Source organism: Choloepus didactylus, chromosome 5 (assembly GCF_015220235.1).
Source record: "Choloepus didactylus isolate mChoDid1 chromosome 5, mChoDid1.pri, whole genome shotgun sequence".
Lineage (NCBI taxonomy): Eukaryota > Metazoa > Chordata > Mammalia > Pilosa > Megalonychidae > Choloepus > Choloepus didactylus.
Genome location: NC_051311.1, coordinates 160658061 through 160682715, shown reverse-complemented (window position 1 = coordinate 160682715; position 24655 = coordinate 160658061). Strand labels below are relative to the sequence as shown.

At 40.2% G+C, this 24655-nt stretch overlaps 3 protein-coding genes and 1 pseudogene across 4 annotated transcripts in view; 1 reads left to right on the top strand and 3 right to left on the bottom strand.

The window, feature by feature from the left end:
- Positions 1-1679, bottom strand: part of PKD1L1 (polycystin 1 like 1, transient receptor potential channel interacting) — a 201059-nt gene extending 199380 nt beyond the window's left edge. The window contains exon 1 of the mRNA XM_037837205.1: positions 1606-1679. Within this exon, the coding sequence (XP_037693133.1) occupies positions 1606-1672 (67 nt within the window). The 5' untranslated portion in view covers positions 1673-1679. The remainder of the gene's footprint in view (positions 1-1605) is intronic.
- A 2694-nt stretch (positions 1680-4373) lies between these two features.
- Positions 4374-23352, bottom strand: HUS1 (HUS1 checkpoint clamp component). 2 transcript variants are annotated; one of them, XM_037837212.1, is made up of 8 exons: positions 23029-23340; positions 22336-22463; positions 22067-22243; positions 20410-20517; positions 19258-19332; positions 12135-12234; positions 10726-10845; positions 4374-7748 (listed from the first exon to the last, which is right to left on the bottom strand). In XM_037837212.1, exons 1-8 carry the CDS (start codon positions 23078-23080, stop codon positions 7666-7668), a joined length of 843 nt encoding a protein of 280 aa, XP_037693140.1. In that variant the 5' UTR covers positions 23081-23340; the 3' UTR covers positions 4374-7665. The 2 variants fall into 2 exon arrangements, with proteins under 2 accessions (XP_037693140.1, XP_037693141.1); XM_037837213.1 differs by lacking the exons at positions 19258-19332; positions 20410-20517 and having other exon boundaries at positions 23029-23352.
- LOC119534801 lies at positions 12982-15722 on the bottom strand (annotated as a pseudogene).
- C5H7orf57 (chromosome 5 C7orf57 homolog) overlaps positions 23065-24655 on the top strand; it is a 102053-nt gene continuing 100462 nt past the window's right edge. Inside the window, exon 1 of the mRNA XM_037837211.1 lies at positions 23065-23367. The gene's annotated coding sequence lies outside the window, so the exon portion shown is untranslated. The remainder of the gene's footprint in view (positions 23368-24655) is intronic.

Sequence of the window (24655 nt, the reverse complement as noted above, 5' to 3'; positions counted from 1 at the left end):
GAAGAAAGGTACCTGGGCTGTTCAACATGGTAGCCACTGGCCACAAGCAGCTATTCGAATTTAAATGAATCAAACATAAATAAAATTAGTACTTTAGATTCTCAGTCACATGAGCCACACTTGAAGTGCTCAGTAGTCACAATGAGAAAGTTCTTTTGGATGATGATGGCCTGTGGCCGGTGAGTCCGGAGCTGGTGCTGGCACCCTCTGCTGCTAGAGCCTTTGAGGGGCTGTATCAGATGAGTGTGGGTGTCCCTGGTTCTCCCACTCTGGACTGATTCTCTAATGACTCAGGTCTGACACCTCATTCATTGGCACAACAGAGAGCATAAAACAGAGTCTAACTACTTCATCCTTGAGGATGGAGGAGTGTGCCACTCGACATCAGGCATGAAGTCAACTTAACCTGTAATGTGGAGTTTTAAAAACTCCTTCAAGTGCAAATATTTTGAGTGAAATAAATGGCTTTTAACACAGGCCTTTTTAAAAACAATCAACCTATGTTGAGTGCCCCATTTATGAACTATCAAAGATTCAGCCAGGATTTCCTATTCAATCTTCTGACCTTGATAAAGCAAAGAGAGGAAAGGGACAAGAGAAGAAAGCACTTGTTTGAATGAAATCAGTGTGGAAAGACTGAATTCCCCAGCTGGGAGCAGCCTCAGGGAGATCCTTCCAGAAGGCAAAGCACTGAAATACAGCTAGCCACCTCCCCTTTCATCTCTGGTATGTACTTGAGTGACAAAAGCACCTACTCAGAAATATTTTTTTAAAAACCACAAATTCTGTATTTCAGACTTCATAATCAGTTTGGGGTACTGGTCTTTAGGTAACAGTTTATTTAATTAAATCCTGTCTTATTCCACAAAAGATTTAAGTTGCTTAAAGTGTAAGTAGGTCAAAACAATACATGGATACTGGAAGGTAATTAACCAAGCCATCCAAAGAGTTTCAACAGTGAAAGCAAAACATCAAACATAATTATCAATTACTCCCACAACCCACAGCATGTAAGAGAGAACCAGAGCCATTCCTTCAGCAGCTGGGTTCTTCCTGGGATGGGAACATGAGGGATTGTCCTGCCATGGGTTCTCGTACTTTATGACAGCGTGGACAGCATTTAAAGGAGAGTAGGTTTAAGGATTTGGGGGAGTATGACATTGGCAACCCAGACAAGTGTGTGCATAAAATACATAAAATAACTCTAGCCTGATATTTATAAATGAGCCATGGACTTTCTCAGATCTGCAGGTCTGTGTTCCCAACTCTAAGTGGAGCGCACCCTAGGGAAGCACCTGCAAGGCCAGCGCTGATTACATTAGCAAGTGTGTATGCCTGACATTTTCCCTTCTTAGCTGACAACATTGCCAGAGTCATTTCCATTCGATTCCTAGAGGCAAGGTCTTCCCAAAGGAAGGGGCTCGTAGGTGTCTACTTATTTTCTGGCATTAGATACTCTCAATATTTAACAGTACCCACCCTCATCCACCACAACCACCCACCCACCCAGAACATCAAATACAGAGTATTTGGTCAAATTTTGTAGCTAAATTCCAGCAAAAATAAGGAAGGACTAACAAGAAATTGGTAAAATGTCAAGCTCACCATTCTTTGAGCTGATCCCAGGAAGTGGCTGCAGCAAGAAAAGCAAGAGAAGGGTTTGTGTCAGCATCCTCCACCTCAGGCTCCAGCAAATCGCTTCCACAAGGGCCTCTTGGGCTGCACTTCAAACCCAAGTTGGCTTCAGGCAAACAAGTGCAGGTCGGGGGACACTCACAAAGGGCTTGGAGGCAACAGGTTCCGCCCTCCTCTGCCCTGTGGACGTGAGCAGTGAGCCTCTGCCCCCACCCACATCATTCACACCTTGAAAGGATCCACCCATCAAGAGGTGTACCTCCCTAGGTGAGCTTTGAGGTCTTAACCCCCCACATGCTTCTCAGCTCTGTTTCCTCTGACGTGACTAGGTCTTGGCTGGTGTTAATTTGCAGGGAAAACATGTAAACTTCTTTGTGGCTCAAGGAGTAGATCCACTAAAGTGAATGTACTTGTTAAACCATGACTACGTGGAAAACAGCCGGGTGTTCTAAGATTCATAATGGAGGACCAGAATGGGAAAAACAAATTTGCTACCCCTGGGACTAAAATTAGGTACTTTGTCTTATACAACTCATAAACAATTAATGAGTGCTAAATTAATTAACAGCACTCTTTCCTAAAATCTTTCATGCTTCCCATTGGCTTCAAAATAAAATTTAAATATCCACAGCTCAAATATACAAAAACCTTGGCAGGCTGACCCTAAACTCTTTGGCCTCCTGGAGTGTAGGTCTTTTGGTTGATAGTGGAAGATAACCATTCTCCAATTGTTCTCTCTCCCATTCTCTCTCTCTCTCTCTCCAAAACCTCAATTCCACTGAGGATTACACAATGCTCAAAATAGAAATCATGTCTGAGCATTAGAGGGTTTGGTGCTCACTTTGCTTTTTCTCCCCTCAAAAATACTTTATGAGCAGGGAATTAACATAAGCACTTTTGCATTTATCTTGTTTCAAGGCAATTATTAAGAAAAGCACAACACACATATTGTATAGGGAAATTTACTAAATTTATTTAAAAATACATCTTTTTAAGAATTGAGTTGGCTACAATTATTTGCACCATCCCTACTCCCCACCCTCCTAGTCTTGATTTCATCTTTTTGTCCTTATTATCTGGAATGGTTTCTTCCCTAAAGGCACACCAAATAAAAATATTTGATAGAAGTAATCAATACATTTTAAAGTATGAATAAAATCATCCTTTGAAAACTTAGCTATTCATATTGAGGTAGATTATGTAATGTAAGTAAAAACACCATGTTTGCGATGCAAAGGCAGATCCAAGGCAAGTCCTTTATCCCCAATGGATGGCCCTTCTAAGGCCCCCTCCAGTATGGCCATGTTGGAGCCACCACCCACTTCCCTGGTTATCTCAGACTTGAACACGAGGGGAAGCTCACCTGTCATTCAAGAAAAAATAAGCCACCAAGCACGCAAGAATTACCCTGAGCATTATTACATTGTTGATTTGGCAACAAGACTGCATAATTCCAGAAACTGGTGAACCCTTTACTAAGGGCTGCTTTGGGAAACCTGTCTGTGAAATGTAAACAAAATGAGGGAGAGGGGCTTACCAATTTAGGGTGAAGTGTCAACAAGTAGTTACTGCCTCCCTGCACTTCCCTCTTGCTCGGTCTTTATGCCCTCTGCCTCCTCGGCAGGGCTTATTGGCAACAGTGAAAAAAGGGAGAAGTTAGGTACAAAAAAGCAAGGTAGCTTTAGATGCAGTTAGCACTTCTGTCTGGTCATCGGCTTCTGAGAGGGGCGGGACCTCACCCAGGAAACCTGATTTGGATTTTCTCTATAAGAAAGACAACCATATAGATGTATTTGTTTAAATCAGGGCTTGTGAGCTAACCAGTGATTATGGCATATACTCAGCTGGGAATATAGAGCAGTCTGTCCGAGCAGTGCTTCAGCCCTAGGGTTATTTGGACACTGCTGTGGAGTCCAAGCATTTACCAAACGTTTGCTAGAGCTATGGAGGGGCAGTGGCCATCACCTGACCCACTGCTGTGTGAGCGTCACAGAGGAGATGGGCTGTCACTTGTAAACAGTACAAACTTACTAAGAACAAGTCCAACTCCTTTTTTTTTTTTTGGTAAGGCTTACAAATAGTGACATTTTATATTCTACTTCACAATGTAGGACAGTGCCTGCTAGTACTGTATTTCACTGAATTCTAACCACCCCTTAGCTAACTCCTAACGGGTGAAATGACTTGTCCAAGATTAAACTGGAATCGCCAGGCTTTATTCCCAGGCATTGGGGTTTGGAATCAAGTGCTCTCTCTTGCTTGCGGATGGTTCCTAGGAGAGTGTTACACGAGTGCCTGTAGTTCATGCAGGCAGCTTCCACGTCCTCAGCACACCCTTGGGGTCAGCATACCACCAGGGAATCTGTGAAGCCCTCTGACTGAACTTGCCTATACTGAATCCCCTAGCCCAGGACCTCATAACAAGCCAGTCTTCTACACCTTTAAAACCAGAGAAGACCAAGGTTTGACATTCAAAGCTGTTCAATGATTTTTCCTCAGTCACGCTCAGTCCATAAGAAGGAATCATTCTGTAATATGATGTTATCTTATTGACCCAGGCTCCATTATTTTGAACCTGTTATAATTTCAACAGTAAGTTTAATTTTCTACTTATGCAAATAAGGACATACTGTGAAAATTAAGAGACTATGTATGTTTTTACTCCAATGTTCAGGATACTGTAATTGCCAGTTGAACACGTATTGCATTCATCCAAACAATAAGGAATGATTACTCAGTCCTTTAAAAAAATAATTTATTTTTTTAACAAAGCTGTTTATATAAAATTTTTAGAAAATACATAAATGTACAGAAGTTAAAATAAAAACCACCCAGAAATAACTAGGCTAAATGTTGGTGTCTATCCTCCCAACTCTTTTCTATCAGATATATACATATACATTACTGTTCCACCAAATCAGATCAGACTGCACATACCATTGTCTAACCTTTTTTTCCACTTAACTGTAAATTACAAACATTCTATCATACCAGTACATTTTTTGTGTGTAATGTTAATTTTAGAGTATGAAATATTATATCAAACCACAAATTGCCTAACCAATCCCCTAAGAATTCAGTTTAGGTATTTCAGCTTTTCAGTATAACAGTGCCAGAATAGCTTTATTATCTTAATGTAACTTCCTATAAGAATAAGTACTAAGTCAAAAGGTACATATATTTTTTAAGGTTATCCATATGTAATACAAAACGGGACTCCAGAAAAGTTACATAAATTTACACTCCCACCAGCAACGCTTAAGTGGGTTACATTTTGAGGTAATCCCAGTTGTAAAAAGTGATTCTTATCTACTAGTTCACCAACTGTACTTAGAAGCTCTAAAAATCCAAAGCCTCTCAAGTTTCCCTTTACACTACCTCTATTAGAAGCCATTAAGTACAGAATTGCCTCTCTTCAAAAACAAAGCTCTGCCAATTTGGTAATCTATATCAAGGGCATGGATGTCATCAAATGTCTTCACTGCCTGGCAGCAGGTACCAGAATCCCAGCCCCAGACACTAATGTTGAGACCAAACTCCAGGCACCCGAGACCAGTGTGAACATGGCCCTTTGTGCCAGGCTGGAGGAAAATGGCAGGTGATCAGTCTCTAGCTAGACCAAGAAGGGTGGGCAGGAGGATGACAAGGCCACTGTGCTGCTGGATTGGGAATTCTTAATCCTCCCTCCTCAACCCAGGACTGATTCCAAAGCTCAGCCAGAGACGTGATTAACAAAGAAACACACAGGCACCAGGCATGAGCCAGGGCTGGCCACTGTGTTATTCTGTCTGCCCTGGCATGTAGGAGGGCACACCTCTATGGAACAGACTCTTACATGATCACAGCCGACGGGAGTTTTCTCTAAAATATACAAAGATATTTAACAGAAATCTAAACACTGAGAATGTTACCCTTGAAATGAGTTTTCCAAATTGTATCTGTTCCTTTACATGGAATAAATTGCTACTCTTTGACCTAATAAAATTTTACTTTGGTAAATTGGTCAATAAAAGTACACTGTACATTTCCTAAGTCTGGAGTTTTCTATTTGCTCCCTCTACTGTGGGAGGTTAAGAATCATCCTCACAGATATTTGAGATGCAGAGAGGGAGAGGACCTGTTGACACACATGGGCAAGTTGGTGACCAGTTAGAAATAGATCCCAGGGTCCTTATTCCCAGAAAAGACTCTCTTAACTAGCCACACTCCACTCACAGAGAAATCTTGAGAGTGCCATAAAATCATCAAAATCAGGTCTTAACTGATGACATATTCTATAAAGAATGTAAAGGGGAAATTACATTTGGATTCATGACATTTTAAAAATTGCATTTAAGTCTACTTTACCAAAGCAGATTTAAAAACTAAGATACTCCTTCCTAACTCATAAAATGATTGGTGAATGTCAACTTTGAAATCTATTATTCATTCCTCACTCAAAAGATTAATTAGGGTCACTCAGCACATAGAAGTGTGAGGGAAAGGGTTGTATATTAGAGTCAGAATTCCCGGGTTCTATTCCCACCCCTGCCACTATGTTTACCCTGGGCAAATTACTTAATCTAATCTGCAAAATAAAGCAGCAGCACTGCATAATCTGACATCTGTGATATTCTCATCCATACAGGCCTTGTCCAAGGGTATCCTTCTAGGAACACCCCTTAATATCTGACATTCCAATAATGGAAGCAGAAATATGCATGCTCAATTCCTGAGGAAAGAAACCAAAGGGTACATTGTGTAATGCAGATGAGGAAATATGCTGCCTTACTGTTAACTTACAGGAAAACCACTATATTATCTTCTGTATACATCCAAAATCATTTAAATAATCAGAAATAATCAATTTTCCAGATTGGTAAATCTCTAATGGGTTTAACAGGAAATATGAATTTTATAAAACTATTTTCAGATGCTGTTTCATTTTGCATCATGATTTGTAAGTGTTACATGTGCAGCTGGAAAAAATTTTGTGACAAGTCAAAGAGGGGATAGAGGCTTTAAATAAAACTATATCCTTTCATTTAAAAATGTTAATGAAATACTATACCCATTTAAACTAACATTAAACATTGGAAGAGTCACTGGTTTTACCATAATAAGCAAGCCATAGAAGAAATTTTCCATTTTTGCTGATTCCGCATTTCTGCATCTATCCCAAGCAACTGCTTCCTTTTAAGTCATGACTTTGTATGAGAAGCTAAAATAACATTTATAAGGCCCCACCTCTAGCAGGAAACATAGAGTAACGACAAGAGGAAATAAGGCAGAACATGCTGGAGGGAGAAGAGAAAGCATATTTATCAGTACCTGAAACCAGCTTTCATGAATAAATAGAAAGTATGGGCTTCAATCATTAATGCAGATGCCAGCTTAGAAGTTCTGTTTTTTTTCTATGCTAAGTGGTGCTTCTAAAAAAAAAAAAAAAGTGTTGCTATTTTTTCCAGAATGACACTTACAAATTTTTCCAGAATGACACTTACAAATTTTTCCAGAATGAAAACAAGAATTATAAGGAATTATAACCTAAGACCAAAGCTGGTCCCAGGGTGAAACAGAGGAGGAGAAGGACAGAGTTCCAGGACTCAGGAAATGTGTCCATGGGCAGGGCCATCCTTGTCATGGGATCAGGACAAGGGGAGGGGATACACTGTCAGAAACAAAACCATCTGCTACAATGTGTTTGGTTGCTGTACCACACTTCACAGACTCTTACAGATTCTGATTACCTTGCCAGTTCTAAATATATGAGATTGCACAACTTCACCAACAAGAAAATGAAATTTGAAGTCTAGATTTTTTTCCATGTCTTAAAAGCAAACACAACAGACATGAGAAAAAAGGAGTAATATTGTTGATCCAACCAGTAATTCAATTTCTAGTTAAACTATACAAGGGAAGAAATAAGTAAAGTGTGTATGATTTGTGCTACTCAGAGGAAATAGACAAATAACTCAGAATACATGAACCTTTTGTCTCTTCCCACTACAACACCAAGGTCTTTGAGCTTCCAAATCTGGTAAGGTGGTGCTATGACAATGCTGGAATGAAATACTGGAGGGAAACATCTTCATGAAGCAAATCAAAATGGACAATCCTGTTACTTACAATATCTGGGGAGATAAAAAAAACAACATTATTTTAAAGACCCATTCCAGCACACATATTTTTTATCGCTCCCTATTAAAACAGCCTTTTTACCCTGAGATCCTTTGAGGAGTTTTTATCTTCTCCTAGAGCACTGGACTTCCAAAGGCAAATGGATTCTGGTGGAATGTGCAGTCTCACTGCTCTCCAGTATCATCTCATAGTGAAGTATCATAATAGATTTAGTTTGAGCTGGTTTACCGACATCAAACTATGAGAAGGAAGCCAAGTGAAGCTGCTCACACCTTTGGTGAAAACCCTTAAGTCCGATTTCCCGGCAACCACATTTACCTGAATCAATGAACTTCCATGAAAAAGCAGCTTTCCATCAGTGGCAACAGAACAAAGTGAGAAAAGCCAGAGTGCCTGAGAGGGTATGCCTGGGATGCGCTGAGTAACATCGCGGAGGGACAGGAGCACTCTAATCAGTTAGCTCAGCTGCTTCAGCAATCCTGGGAAATTCCGGGAAAGCCCATGGGGCAGGTACCAAGCTCGGTGGAGGATAAACTCCAGGTCATCAGGCCAAAAGGAGAAACTACGTTTACTGAACACCAACCATGTGCACAGTGGAGTGAAGGGAAAGAAACACACATAGCAGGGGAGGAGAAACGACTCCAGCAGAGGCAATGAACAGCATGGCCCATGTGGCCCACCACCACCCTGAGTGGAAAAGACTGAGAGCTACCAGCAGAACAGCTCTGCAGCTACAGGGCTGCCTGCCACACCTCGGAGACGCCGAGGGAAGAAGTGCTCATCCATCCAACGACCACGGGCCAGACACACAGCCAGGCACTGAAGAGAAACAGGTGAACCAGAGACCAAGTGAGCAACTTGCTGCAGCGGGAATCTAGGCTGGGGAAGGAGCGAAGCGTCAACTAGAAGAACAGGGTGCTGTGATGACAGAGAATAGGGCCGCTTAACCACATAGGGGGAGACTGAAGGATGCCAGAGAAAGGACCCTGAAGCAGGGGCGGAGGGCAGTTGAAGTGACACCAGGTAGGAGTGAGGGGGATGCTACTCACCAATATGGAAAATACAGGCAGAAAAGGAACTTTAGGGGAGATTAAGAAAAGGTATAAGAAGTGCAATATGGAGTTTTATAAAAAAAATTTTTCTACCTCAAAATTTGCAGACTCATCTTTCTCTGCTACTTTCAGGTGTGCCAAAGCAACCTTTCAAAGAGTACAAGTGACTCGGTCAACTGTCTTTGGGACAGCTGGCTTCTCAGCTAGCTTTAGATGATTACTCAGAAAGCATCCCTCAACGGGGTTTTCAAGGATTAATGCGGTACAGCCCAGGGGTCTTTGGTCCCCTATGCCCATCCCAATCCCCTGTTATGGACTGAATTGTGTCCCAGAACAGCCATGTTCAAGTCCTTACCCCCAGCCTCAAGAAAGGAAACTTATATGGAAATAGGATCTTTGAAGATGTTATTAGTTAAGATAAGGCCAAACTGGAGTAGGGTGGGCCCTAATCAAGTATGACTGGAGTCCTTACAAGAATTTTGGACAGAAATAGAAAGAAAGAAGACTGCATGTGACAAAGGCAAAGATTGAGTTATGCCACAAACCAATGAAATGCCATGACTGCCAGCCAGCCACCACCAGAAACCTACAGATTTTGGAGGAAGCATGGTCCTGCCTACACCTTGAATTTGGACTTTCAGCTTCCAGAACTGTTTGTTTTCAAGCCACCCCAGTTTGTGGTACTTTGTTACAGCAGCCCTAGGAAACTAAGACAACCCCCTCCTTGCATGCCTCTTGCTTCTAAGACCCAAAGTTAGGAGTCAGGACCAATAGTGTGGGCATAATTTAGGAGCTTGTTGGAAACTCAGATCGGTGCCTCACCTCAGACCTAGGAATAAGAATCTGCATCCCCAAGATCACCAGATAATTTATGTGCACATTAAAGTTTTGAGAAATACCACATCTAAACCCCGAAGGCCCCTGTACTGATGTGTAGCTCCATTACTCAGTGCTACAAACGTAATACAGTCTATGCCAGAGTGTCTCAAAATGTGGCACAGGTGGACACTGTGTCCTCTCCCCCAAGATTCTGGGCTATTCCAGCTTTTCTTCTTCTGCAGTGGTCTTCTGCAGCTCTGCAAAATCTCCTCCTGGGCACTGTCACTCAACCAATATATTCCCAACTTCAACTCTACTGCCCCTCTATGCTCTCTCCTCTTGGTCTCTTCTGTTCCTCTTTGTGTCTTTCATTCAAAAGGGTATTCCTGGCATGGCCATCTAGATGTTCTTTCCTTCATCCCCAGTGTCCTGAGACTGAAGACTAATAATGTTCAGTCTTAAGGTCATTATTCTTCTCAGCTCTGTACACTGGTGGCTAAGTCAGTACACCAAAGGTTTAACTTCAAATGAAGGCCATAGTTTCTTTCAAGTTATTGTGATTTTAGTAGCCAGGAGACAGAAAGAACAAGTAATCCCTTTCTCATCAAGGTCAATGAATGCAGAATGCTAGAGCAGGTATGTCACCTGAAGAAGATGGCACCAAAACAGAATCAAGAGATACACGTAAAAATCAGCAATTCAGAGGAAGAGCAGATACTGAGACATGGGACTGCAGGCCAGGTTTCAGAAACAGAAAGAAAACAAGACATCATACCTGGAAACTTAAACCCAAGAAAAAGCATACCAAGTATTGAAAAAGGATACCAGACAAACATTTTAAAATGGGATTATCACCACATGTAGCAGACCCAGCCCAGCTACCACTTAAAGGAGCCTGCTACCTGCATGGCCACAAGTTTTCAGGAGCTAAAGCAGTGCCTAGGAGTTGAACCTGAACCAATCCAAAACACTTGTCTGTCCTAGAAAGCTGGAGTTCATGTAACTGAAACTTTTTTTTTTTAACAAGACTGTAAACAATCTGTCAGACTACAAGATAATTACAGTATTTAACATATGAAAAACAAATAAGCACACTCACTGCACAAGGCCTTTGTAGGATTTACTTGCTGTCCAGCAAGAAACTGTAAGAGCTTCCTAATATCTATCTGCACCTCAGCCATTTGTTCTGGGTTTCTATCTTGAGAGGCATTTTCAGAGGCTAAAACGACATAAACATTTTAAAATATATCATCAGATACAACAGGAAATCAGAGATAATGTAATGACTATTTACTTAAATAGATGACTTACATTCCATCTGATTATAATATCCTGGAGAAATACTGCAATTTATAAATGTAGCCATTCATTAAGCAAACATTTATTAAGTCCCAGTTATTTAAAATACCATGCTAATTTCAAGTGAATCTTCACTTACAGAAACTTGAAATATTACCCAATCTTCCCCTTTAGGTCAAAGAAAATGGCCTTTCTCAGTACTCACTACATATTTAAGAGCTGAAATGTACATAGCTAAATACAAGGCCTCTCATTCTAAAGTGGAACAAAAAGAAAGAAAACATCCTTTCAACTTCTAGGAAACTACTATAGGTAAAGACCCTCTTTGTATTGATTAAAATAAACAAAATGAGTAATACCAAAGTAAGCCATTTCAAACAAATATGACAAAAGCCTTAATCATACGGACTTCACTTGGCTGGAATAAAGTATTTACTATAAAGTAAAAATCATTTGCAAAGGTACATTAAACTTGTATTTATTTTTAAAGCAAATCTGTAGCAATAAATTTTAATTCCAAAGTGACTGGGGGTATTATACCTATTTTGGAACAAGTATGTAAAATAAAATGATTTTTACATCATTAGCTAATACTGTCTGCCCTGGCCCTTTTGCTATCACTTTCCTGATGGGGTATTCTTTGTAACTGCTCTGAAATCCACTGTGAACTCCCCCAGCACACAACTGCTTACTTAACAGTTCATTCACTATCTTTCTCTCTCATTGCTTATTGAACTGATTCTGTAGGTCCTCGACTTCCATGAGATGAAAAATTTATTCATGATCAAGTGACAAAGTTTTGGATCTGCTAATCCACATCTTATAAGAAAAAAGAAGAATACATAAGAAAAAATTTTACTCCACTTTTCTAACTCCATTCTAGCTGAGAAATCAAAGTCATCAGAACTTAAAAGCTGAAAGGGATCTTGGAGATTATTTGGTTTGACCCCTAATTGTGTAGATGAGAAAGGAGATGCTGTGCCAGAGTCAGTCAGCTACTTAGGGGCATAGCTTCTTATTTCAAGGTAGGCTAACTCTTCACTATACCACAGCAAAAGGTACTTTAATCTCATCTATTTGTTGTTCTCTCCCCAAACAGAAAACATAATCAACCATACTTCAATTGTTTTACAACATTTAGTGATCTCAATAAGGTCTGTTATCTGAAATATTTACCGAAAGCAAAATACAACCCCCTAGAAAACTTACCCAATGGAGGATTTCCGAGATCTTTAAAATGAGTTGTAACACACACTAATTCAGTTTCTATTTTCAGGTTCAGTTCTCCATTAAGGTTTGCTTCAATAATCTACAAATCGAGTATTTTACAGTATTAACAGAGAAAAGGAAAATAGAAAAACAAAAACTCATGGCTATCAGCACAAAACTAAGTGACAACGTACCCCACAAGCCCAAGAATACAAGCAAGTGAGGCCCACCTCTGATGGCATCAAGACCTAGAGAGAAGGCAAGTCCTGAAAGCCAGGAACTTTGGCCAAAACCCCAAAAGGAGAGGTCCCCTCAGAGCAGAGCTCAGTGGGCACATCTGTAAACAGTAGCTGGAACTAGGATGGGACTGTGCAGGCTCCAATCTGCGAGTGAGTGCACAGAGCCTGTGGAAGTACACAGAACCTGTGGAAGGACAGAGCCCAGTGCTGAGCACAAACAGTGAGAAGTAAATACCCAAAATGAACAGGATAGAGAACTTGAACAAAAAACAGAAGGAAGACTTATAGACTAGTAGGGAAGGAGAAAGAAGGGACAGATCTCAGAAAGGACTGGCTATATTTGTTTTTATTATTTTGTGCTTACAACAGAATAGAGAACCCTCGAGCTATGGAGCTAGAAAAGTATCCTGATCTACTCCCGCAACAATGAAACCTCCTCCTAAAGAACAGGAAAAGCCATCTGTAAATAACAACAACAAAATGATTATGGTCCAATTCCATATAAAGATATTCTAAAAAGAGCAATAATGACTTAAATAGCATGCTTACAGACAGAGAAGGCATGCCAGAAAAATATAAGTGAAAATAAATCCAAATGGCATCAGTCTTTTTGACAGCAACGTTACTTACCAGAAGACAACAGGGTACAAGGGAAGAAAATGTGAGTCAAAGATTTCACATCTAGTCAAACTGACATTATGAACATGTAAAGTCTAATGCAATTATTATGCCCATAAATCTTTCTTGAGTGATCTGCTACAGAACAAACTTCAGATAACATAAAAATGATTGGAAGAGTTATAGCAAAAAGACAGGTGTGAGCCTGTTATACCTGTAGACCCAAATTATATGGTGAGAACCAAAGGTACAAATAGCGTATAATTATTCTAAGCTCTGACAAGGCACACACAATACAACTATTACAAATTGGGAGGGGGGAGAATGGGAAGAAAATATAGAAAGTAGAATAAGCTTGCTGATTACTTTTTTTTTTTTGTAATTCTTTTCATGTTAGTGACAGTAACGTAAGTCTGATACATAAGCAGTATCTATTCAAAACACTGACACCTGATAGTAGGTCAGGAAAAGAGAGCAGACAATCTAAGGAGGAAAAAACTGAGAAGTCATAACTACCCAGAGATGTGAAGGAAACCACAAAAGACATGGCCCTAATTCTGCTGTAAAAAGGAAACAAATCACTACCTTGGGCTTGATATACCAACTGTTCCACCCCATTGTAGTCTTTCCTCTTTCAGTGCTTTAACTACTATTGCATTTCATGGAAAAGTAGACATCTCCATACAAAAAGAGCACAATTTACCAAAATAAAGAGACCTTCTTATCAGTGAAGAACTTAATAAGGAAAAATATTTATCTGTGCCTGGCACAATTTTCAAAAGCCATTACTTCTAACAATTGTGCTGGGTACAAAGTATACAAAACAAAAAGCTTGTTGAATGAATGAAATTATACAAGTCATAATTTCTGTAGATCTAAAATTCTATTATAGTGACCCTTTTAGGCAGTCCTGTAAGGGTCTGGGCTACAAGAGTTCAGTGCATGCCACAAATGTGCTCAAACTGCCACAAAGTATTTTCACTTTCAAGATTTAATGCTTAAACGAGGTAACACTTAGAAGTCTCCACCCCCAAATTAGCATATGCTAGTCTGCCAGGAAGAGATATATCAACAACTTTGTTTCCTCCCAAGAACCTCAAAAGAAAAAAATATACATGTTAGAAGTACTTCAAACACTATCAGATGAATAAACAGACATAAATTAAAATCGGTACAACCAGTAATTGAACAGTAGCAGTCTAACAAAATATAAATTTTGGCTCTTAGTAGTCTTTTTTTTGGTTCATAGTAGTCAAATGGTTTGTTCACGTTTGTTAAAATCAGATCTGAAACAACGATGTATAAAAGAATAGATAAAATAGTTATTTCACTGTAGTCTATCATTAAAGTTATATTCCCTGCTCTCCACTGATTAGAGCATGTGGACTCAACAGAGTAGTTAGGTAGATTCAAAATTGTCTCAGCTGGAAACAATCTTCATTTAAACATTCACATCTGGCCCACCCTCATTTCAAACTCAAGGCATAAATGGCCTCTTGGAGCCTTTATGACTTGCTTGCTTCTTTTTCTTCTGGTACTGTTTCCCAGATTGGCTCCTTGATGTGTTCTGGTAACCGTTCTAATTCTGTCTTTGTAACCTCCATGGCAACTCCCTCAGGTAAGTTTCGCTGAATATATTCCAAGTAGACATCTGCTGTGCTTCCAGTTAGATGTTCTAACTCAAAACATCTGTAAAGTGTTCTCATTTCATACTGAACTCTGTGCTTCTTGAAAATATGCACTGATTTGAGAAGAGTAAATAGCTCTATTTTCCTTGGAGGTTCGTGTACTTTAATAGAGATACCAAGTTCTTTAGCAGCAAGCATGACAAAATATTCATAACTGTCCAATCGGCCTTTTACTAAAACTGACAGGCGCTTATATAATGTGTCAGGTTCATCAGAAACGGTTATCACAGGCTTAGTCAAATGCTTGGGAACATCAATGTGTATAGGTTTGAAAACTGTACCCACTTCATATTGTTACTGAGGAGAAAGCCACCATTTTTGGCTATACTGCTCTCAGAACTCTTTACAGGAAAATTCCCTGAACCCTGCCAAAAACGCTGACACACAGCACTGAACACTGCTCGCGCCACCACCTTGCGGTCTCAATCCTGATTACCTCATTTTTATAACTGGATGTAACAGGATATGATTTTAAATCAGATGCTTAGAAAGAAGGAAGGAAAAGAAGGGATTTTTACCTATTCTGATATTATTTATAGGTAGCCAATAGCAGTATCTAAAAATTGAACATTTTAAAAGTTTTAATTCACATCAACAAAGGAGAATTTAATTTAGTGAATATGTACTTGGAATAATTCTAGCCAATACAAAAGAAATAATCAAAGTCCCTTCTTACAGTTTAGGGGTAAAGATGTTTTCTTGCCTACAGGAAACAATGAGCCAAACAACCTTTATAACCACAAATTTATTACGACCATAAAGCCTTTACAGTTGCATGAGAACATAACCCTTTACTTACAAACTAAACTCAGTTATCGTTAAACCTGATTTCCCAACTCAGAAAGGCCTGAGTTTCAGCAGGCTGCGGTATCCTTAGCACAAGGTCTCTTCACTCATGGTATGACAGGAGGAGGTGGCAGAAGCTGTACCCCCACCCCCATATCCAGACCCAACACCTCCCACAGCCTGCCGAGCCCCTCCCTGCTCCTGAGCACCTCCTTCCAGCAGCTCACTGGCATCCTCCTGTTCTCCCTGGGCTCCATGTCTTGCAGAAGAACCCTTCCTTCCCAGTCTCTCTCCCCTACCATCAACCAACCAGTTCTTTTAACTGAATAGAACCCAGGAGTGAATGACAAAGATAAGCCAACCACATGCTACCATACGGCCTAAGATTTTGCCAATCTTCATCTGCCCACAGGACACTGTCTTCTCTCTTTTTCTTATAGCTACCTGCCCATTTTCAAAGTCTGGCAGGTCTGTGAATAGTCCACAGAACAGTTTGCCCAACCAAAAATGCAAGAGTGCCACCTAGTAACCAGACAGATAAATGCAGTTTTACTTTTTAGAAGTGATTCTAAAAGTACAGCAATAAGAGATGCATGAAATTAATGGAGAAGAATGCTGTTTTGCACACCTCTGCTCCAGCTAAGCCTGTCTATATTTAATGAATAGAATTTAATATTCCTAATCCTTGTTCCTTAAAACTGGTGAACTCTGAATATCTCTCATTCTGGAAACAAACCCAAAAGATTCTGTTTTACTTGTGTCAGCTCTTATCAGCTTTGACATTATATAGAAAAACCGCCCCCCACAAACTGACTTGTTCCATAATCTAATAAACTTAACTTGGTGTCAGAAATACTCATTTTCAACCTTATTCTTTCACTAAACCAAAAGCGAAACTGTTAATATTTCTTAGACCACTCTCCTACAAACTGGAAACAATACTTGACTGAAATAAATCACATAAAACAATACTTGTGAATATTTTGGACTGCTTAATAGGTGCTCTGTAAAATCAACATATAATACATCCCCAATTTGTTTCAAGCAACCACAAGTGATCTCAGATTTTTAAATTCCCTATGGTTTTGAGAAACAATGGCTTGTATACGTATATGCACACACACACACACACACACACACACACACACACACACACACAGATTTACTCAAGAAAGCAAGGTTCACTGGATCTAGACTCACTTCAGATTTCAACCCTTTCTTAAGCTTCCCTCAAATTCCTAAAATTTAAGTAATCACACCTTAAACTTCCTGTCACTCCTGACACACCCACAGCAGCATTCAATCAATAATGACTGAAGGAATTAACAAAAGTATGAATTCTTTGAACTTCTGTCACTCAAGTCTATTTTATGACTCAGTTATCCAGAATATGCTCTATTGCTTAAGTATCTAGATAAGATCTTACTATCTTAAGTGATGCCTTTAACAATAGTTGCCTACCATTTACTGAATGACTAACAATTGTCCTGGGGACTTTATATCACTTATCTCTAAACTTACCCAAAGAAACAAAAAGCCCTTGTGACAGCTGCACTGCTACCCCATTTCTGATTGACAGGTCAGACATCCAGCCCCAGGGTACACACAGTCAAGCAGGGCAGCCAGGAGCTGAGCCCAGATTTGTGTGGCCTCCACAACTCACCTTTCCCACAACCTTCAAGACACCCTCACCCCCAAACCTAGATTCTCTTGTTTTCATCATTAAGCTGATCCAGTGACACTCTTGTTTCTGAGGTAACATTTAAAAGATAAAGCAGTACAGCACGTATCTCAAAGCGTCGCTACTAAATGTGCTCCCAAGAAAGGCAGCGTCAGCATTTCCTGGGAGCTCGTTAGAAACAGAATCTCAAGTTCAAGCCTGAACCTACTGAATCGGAACCTGTATTTTAACAAAATCCCCAGGGGATTCACAGCACATTAGAGTTTAAGCCGCAATGTCTTCATAATAGTTCTTTTTCTGCTTCTACTCTGGTCACACACTCGCCACTTCCATCAGTGACATCTCTCAGAAGTAAGAAAAGGACTGCAAATCTCAACAAGAAAGGGCTTGAACATAACTGAAGGGGAGAGCAGTTACTTTCGGTGAGTTGAGGCCCACTAATTTTCCTTAACTCTACCTTCCACAATCTACAGATATAAAATTCTGGTTACCCAGGTAGATCTCACTATGCAGTTGACTACTCTTATTTACCTCGCACTTTGATAACTTTCCATTTAGTAGTTTCAGATAGTAGTAGCTACTCCATGAAATTTTTGTTTTAAACACTCCAGATAAGAGAAAAACACCACCTGTGATGACTTTACCTAGCTAGTTACATTTCTACTTCTCTATTTTGCTGACTCATTTCCACTGAACAGAAAAAAACAAACAAATGGATCCTTCAATTAATTGCCCTGCATTTTCTCTCCTGGGCCTCTCTGAACCCCTCTGGAAGTCCCCAGAGAATTCCTCAAGGGAGCCAGCCTGACAACTGGATCAACATCAAGTTAGAGCACAGGCAGACACCAGTGCAAGGGAAATGAGCCTTTCTCATAAGAAGCAGGTTTTAAATTAAAATAAAATCAATAAAGATTAAATCATGAAGGAAACTCTAAAACAAGCAGGTTCAATGCCAGCATTCCTTTTAAGTGAGCAGATTCTAGAGAAAAAAAATGGCCTGTACACCTCTTCTAGGCTTCAGAAAACTTTTGCCAGTTCCAAAGATCCCTTGAACCTAAAATTTATTCCAAATTCACTCAACAAGGTTTATTATTAACAGCTTAGTAAGTGGTAATCCTGCACAGAGGAAATGTTATGCAGAGATGAATAAATGTTTCTCTTTTCACGCCTAGTGTGGTAGTGCAGGGAGTGCAGTGTGACAAAACAGAAGGCTGGAGGGAGGCTGAGAGTTCAGGAAGACCAAAGTTTATACTTCATCAAGTGAACAATGGTTTTTTCAAAGATTCAGGAACATGATTGAATGTGTTGTTTGGAAGATGAGAACTCCAGTGGATAAAACTAGAACAGGAAGAGACTGGGAGCTGGAAAGTGTGTTAAGAGGCTAATAGTGAAAGCAGCAGAGAAGATACAGGAGGTTTTCTGGAAGGTGAGAGGTGAGTGAAGAGAGAACTAGGATAACCCCAGGTGGAAGTAAGGCTGATCTACTCCCTTCCCCATCACTGTCACATACTGTAGGCACTGCAGAACATGTGGCAGGATACCATCACAAAAATAGATCTAGAAATAAAAGTGACCAGCTATTTGGTCTGAGAAGAGCTTAGAATAAAGTCTTGTATGGTTTGGGGAATCTCTATCCCTGGCTCCCTGAAAGACATTCAGCAAGGAGACAGACCACTTCAAACTCATTGTCAAAATATCATTGATTCATTAAAAACAAATACACATTAGCAGATAAAATACCTAATGTGCTGTCCAAAAAAAAAAAAAAAAAAAAAAGGAAAAAAGCCAGGACTGTTAAACATATTCTTAATAGACTAGAAACATTAATACAAGGATTAAGGGCAAATAATAAAACTTTCCCCACTGAATGAGAACTGAAAAGCACTAAAAAAATAGGTTCTAAGAGCGACTGTAAACTTACAGACTCTTAATCCCAGGCCAGGTTTTCACTGGTCTGGACTCAGTGGAGAAGCCACCCCTCTGAGATGCCCCATGGAGAGCACAACTCACACCTCAGTCCACGTCCAAGTGTATTTACAGAACAAGCAACTAGGCAGGCAAAAACAAACATAAGTTCTTAAGCATTCTTTACTAAAGAAGGTCTAACTTACAAGGTTATTGCTGATGTTTTTCATTTTTTCCACAACACTCTTCATAGTCTTCAACACTGGTAAATAAATACTAACCTACAAAATCAATGAATCACAAGTATGAAAAACATTGATATCTAAAAACAGGGACTTTAGGTGCTCAATAACTATTTTTGGAATCCCAATATGCTTAAAAATTCTGGAATCCTGTGTTTCTAAAGTGTCTGAATAGAGTTCTGTAGAATATGAGAAGAAAAATAATTTTATAATTTTGCTAACTCATGGGTGTGGCAAACAAAATTAAAGTACCAAATGCTTGCCTTTGGTAACCTCAGCAATCACGTCCCTGTAGGCATTCTTCTGGAGGATCAGAGCACTTCTGCTGAGAATTCCCTTACATAATCCCAAGGAGAATAAAACTAGCACCTAGCAGGAGGCCTTCCTCCAAGGGACATTTATACTCAGGGCTCAGCACTCTGTGCATTTTTGTAAAAGCATAAAAATATAGTGTGAGTCACTGCCTCAAAGCTGAGATTTTGTTACTAATAGTGCTTTGTAAAATACTGGCTTTTTCCAAATCAGTGCAGATGCCATCTATTAAAAGTCAAATATTTTATCCAGTATATTTTAAGAGTTTTTCTTAAATGAATTGTGAACAAAAGGCAAAAGATCCTTTGATATCAGTGGTGCTCGGATTACTAGCAATAGGACAGTTAAATCAAGTTCTAAGTCATGAAACCTTCTTGCCTCTTGGCTCTCTTACACATATCCTGGACACTCCTCCTAGAGAGACTAAGGAAAAGATTGAGTTTTATGAACCCCAAATTGGAGCCTGAGGTCAACACTCATGAAAGACACTGAATAGCCTCCAAAAGATTACTTTAGTTTTGTTTACATGTTATTAAACAATAGCATAACATTCTCTCTCCTGTTTCTGAAGTGTGACACTTCTATTATGGGCAACACTGTTTTAAGATGTTCTCTGTAAATAAAAAAAGACAAATATTTCAATTTTTCCCTGAGTATCCTTCAAAAATGAATGAAAAGCACTTTCCTTCCAGGCAGTATACAACTTTCAAAGAAAAGATACTACAGTACTGTAACTAAAATTAGAGAATTCAAATCCTGCCATTTAATAGGTAATAAAGAACAAGACTTCACGCAGCAACTTACATCAGAGTCTGGGATTGTAGGTTCTTGTAAATCCTTCCACAGTTTTCTTGGAATAACCTTTATGGGGATATCATGTGTTACAATGCGACTAGTGCTTGATAGAGATAGCTGCCAAGAGAATATAATTAAACTTTATTTTTATAACGCCAATATTTTTTAAAAAAAAGAACTGAAGGATTAAAAAAAGTTGAAATAACAATTCTAAATGGAATGCTGTTATTTCAATCACTCAAAATCCATGCAACAAATATCTTTTGCATGCCTGTTCTGTTGTGGAAACTGTTAGAAGCTGGGAAGTGGGGTGAATATGGTCCCGATGTTCCAGTAGAACAGGGGCTCGATGAGCAAGAAATCAAATAAACAAAACTGTCTGCAACCTTCATTAGAGCCTTAAAGAAAATAAAGAGACAGTGACAGAGTGAACATGGGGGCAGCTTCCTTAGGCTGGGTAGTCACGAAAGGCTTCTCTAGGGGGTGACATTTCAGCTCTTACCAAAAGAAGGAAAAGAAGGCAGTCACAAGAAGATGGGGAAGAAAGCAGGACAACTTCCAGGCAGAGAGAACACCCTGTGTAAAGCCTGGACACTGAAGAAAGTTTGCTAAATTCAAGGAACAGAGAGAAGATCATTTTTTTGTTGCTCATAGGACACTCAGGGTGCTTAGTTTCTACATTACTGAAAGTCTTACAGAACACCTATTTCCAAGATATTCTATAGGTCCAGTTACAAGTCAAAGTATCTTATACTCTTAGATAGAAAAGTATTATATGTTACTATCTTGCTTTTCCTTAAGCAATGAAGAAACTTATCAAACTTATACTGTGACATGGAATAGTCTGATTAGCTCTAAGAACTGCCTGACTGCAATATCAGTTAGAATTGAGCAAAAGTTATAAGGAAAAGTTGAGGAATCCCTTACACACAGAGCTTTAAACTGAATACCATACTCACACATATGATATGAAAAGTACATACAACATATAAAATGAGGGAGCACTTCTAGGATAAGGGAAAACCAGGAAGGAGGCAGCACTAAAGGAGAATAAGGTTTCAAAGAGAAGAGAGATTTCCAAGTGGAAGCCTCAATGTCACCAAAGACTAGGTGTTGGAAAGAACAGGACATCCCCAGGGATTATTCAGAGGGTAGTAGTTTGTGATTTGTCTCCAAGATAGGTTGGGCCATGCATGAAGGAAGGGCTTTGAACGTCACGATAAGAAATCCAAACTTCATTCTGTGAGCAGGAAGAGCGACTGTGGGATGTGTGGAGAGCAATGCACTAAATTCATCTGGCAGTAGTGTATAAGACAGATATTTTACTAGAGAATGATTTAAAATGAAATCATTTAAAAGATACTACAGCAGATGAGGCAGGGGGAAAACTCTTCAAAAATGAAAATTGACAAAATCCATGATTTCTAGACTAGGTGACAATACCACCAAGAGAAGCTAGGATATACAGATCTGAAAAGACACAGTTTTATTTAGCGCTGGAGAGGCAGCTTATGTGCTCACAATACTATTTTAAATGAGGAAAAACTGACTTCAGTGGAAAACAGTAATATTATGTATCAGATTTTAATTTCAAATGAAACTATCTTATTCCTTCCAGGCCAAAACTCTGCTAGGAAGTTTCAGAAGGGCTCCTCCTCCTACTCACCAGTTCCACAGAGACTGTGAGGCAGGGAAAGTGTTTATTGGTCAGCTTGATTTTCAAAGTTCTGGCATTCTGGGCCGTTTTCAAGGCTCGAGATAAGTTTTCCGATGTCAGCTCTAAATAAATCTCATTGTTTTCCGCAGAGACACCTTCCATTTGAAATTCACTGAAGTAGTTCTCCTAAGGGGAGGAAAACGTGGGAGGAGGGGCATTTATGGCCTTCCAGTGGTATTCGGGCTGAATTTCCAAACCTCTCAGGAGCTGCTGCTCACCTGTTCCAGTTCACACCACATGCTCACCCCTCCGTTAGCCACCCTGTCTGAAAGGATGAAGTTCAGCTTATCCGGGCTGATGCGGAGGGTACAGGTTTTGGCAAGTTTCGATATCATGTTACTGACTCCTGTAGCAGAGATTAAAGAAAGGAATTACTAAAATGCACACCATGTATCCTAGAGGCCAATTTATCTAGAAGAATTTACAGCTCATCATGTTGCAATATCTCGGTGAAAAAAATGACAGTTTATGTTTGTATCACACTGGAAAGTACTAATGTAATGCCAGTCTTCCAACAACCCTGCGAGGTGTGCAGCACAGATCACCCGTTTTCAATTAAGGCAACTGAGGCTCACAAGTTAATTAGCAGCTAGTGGGCGCATTCATGCAATGCACACTTACTGCCTACCGGATATAATTAGACATAAATAGGGAGGAGGGACGAATTTTTAAGCCAAATAACGACACTGCAGCCAGTGAAGGATTTAAAAAGAAAAGCAACGTGATCAGAATCAAGTTTTAGAAACATCCCTTAACACCAGCTGGCTCCTCTCCTCCCGCGCGGGCCGCCGCCGCGCGCGCGCACTCGCTCCTCCCCTAGTCCTCCCTCCCTTCCCCTCCGCCCTACCCGCTTCCGCCCTTCTTTCCACACCGCCCCCCACCACCCCGGGGCAGGGCGCGCCCCAGCTCACGCGTGAAGTGGTTGAGACAGGCCCCGTCCACGATCTTGGCCCGAAACTTCATGGCCGCAGTGGCGGCCCGCGCCGCGGCGACGTCCGTTAGCTGCGGACACGCGTCCCTCCCTACGCGTCCCCCGGCCGGAAATGCGGCCGCGCACCTTGGTTCCGCTGGCTCAGTACGCCCGGCCCCTGTAAGGGTTCTGCCGCTCTTGCTTCGTCCTCGGACCCGTTAAGATTTAACATTGTACATACTTTTTCTCCCTGTACAATACGTGAGCAGCACCTCCGGTCTCCTGGAGTTCGGGCTGGACCAGTGGAGGGGACTTTGTCTCGGGTCATGGACGCACTCAGGTGGGCCCCTCCGTGGTGCAGGTGCCAGCCGCTTGGCCCGCCGGGTCCCTGTCGGTGCACACCGCGGCCTCAGTGCGGGGAGGCCTGTTCCCTGTCCCCGCCTCCCTTTCGGGACGCCGCGGGTCGGTTCAGGAACTCCGAGAAGTAGAGGGCCTGCGGGGTCACGCCCGGGGTGAGGATGGGGTCGGCCGGGGTGAGGATGGGGTCGGTCCTGGGGTGATGGGGGCGTCCCCCGGGTGTGGGTGGGAGTCGGCTTTTAGTGAAGCCGAAGTCCTCTGCCGCCGATTAAGTTGAAGTGATTATGAGGATTCACTTTTTGAAAGAAATGTGTGAACCCTATTTCAATTTCTGTTGTGAAATATTCAAATTAAAACAAATTGTTTAAAAGCGTTTAAATTAAAGGATCATTTACACTCCTACAAAGCGCAGCAGCTTTAGAACCACCTCGATAATGTAACATCCTTGTTTGGTCGTGGTTTTGAATATCGTTTTAAATGGTTTTTCAATTTTGAACAAATTACTGACTACTTGGTAAAGGCAGGATTTTTAAAGAACTGATGTTAAGTGAGAATTCTGCAACTTCTCTCAAGATGAACTTCACCAGATCCCATTAAAATTCTTACAGTTATAATGATATCTTAGAACACCACCCCTCAAAAAAAGCGTTTTAAAAGGGGTAACAATAATTGTACCCAATTTTGTTTTTCAAAGCCTAGAGATTTTCCTTGTTAAGAACGTGTTACTTTTAAAGTGCTTTGCAAAATGAAGCCTAGAACTTTGTTTCAGCTTGATATACAGAATCAAGATGTTGAAAAAAGTAAACATTATTTTTAAAGTGCACAATACACAACTTGGAAACATCAGTTTTCGTCTGTTTTAAAACTATAAAATGAAGCCAAATTCCAGCCTACCTTGTTATATGCAAGTCTTTGCCAAACCAAACATGATAAAATATTGCTTTTAAATTTGTCAACAAAGCATGTTTTTGTTACTTTATAAATTAACTTTAAAATAGGGAGCATCACTTATTACAGGAGAAGGTAGCTGCTATGTAGATCATAAATATGACTGAAAAATACATTTAAATGAACTTTGTAAATAATTTTCATAACATATAATACTTTCACTTTAAATCACTTTTTAATTTTATGCAATGAAAAAAAATTTTATTACCGTCCTAAGAAGACTTGTATGATTGTTTATCATATTCTGCATAGACAGAGGCCCCCATAGTATAGGAAATTTTGATCTGATGAATATAAATTTAAGCTATAATTATCTTTTCTTA

Excerpts from the sequence above, each read along its gene's own strand:
- HUS1 (XM_037837212.1), bottom strand. The coding sequence starts at position 23,080 with ATGAAGTTTCGGGCCAAGATCGTGGACGGGGCCTGTCTCAACCACTTC. Across the intron at positions 22,464-23,028 it reads CTGTCTCAACCACTTCACGC|GAGTCAGTAACATGATATCG; the intron begins GTGAGCTGGGGC and ends TCTCTGCTACAG. Across the intron at positions 12,235-19,257 it reads AAAACATCAGCAATAACCTT|ATTATTGAAGCAAACCTTAA; the intron begins GTAAGTTAGACC and ends CTCGATTTGTAG.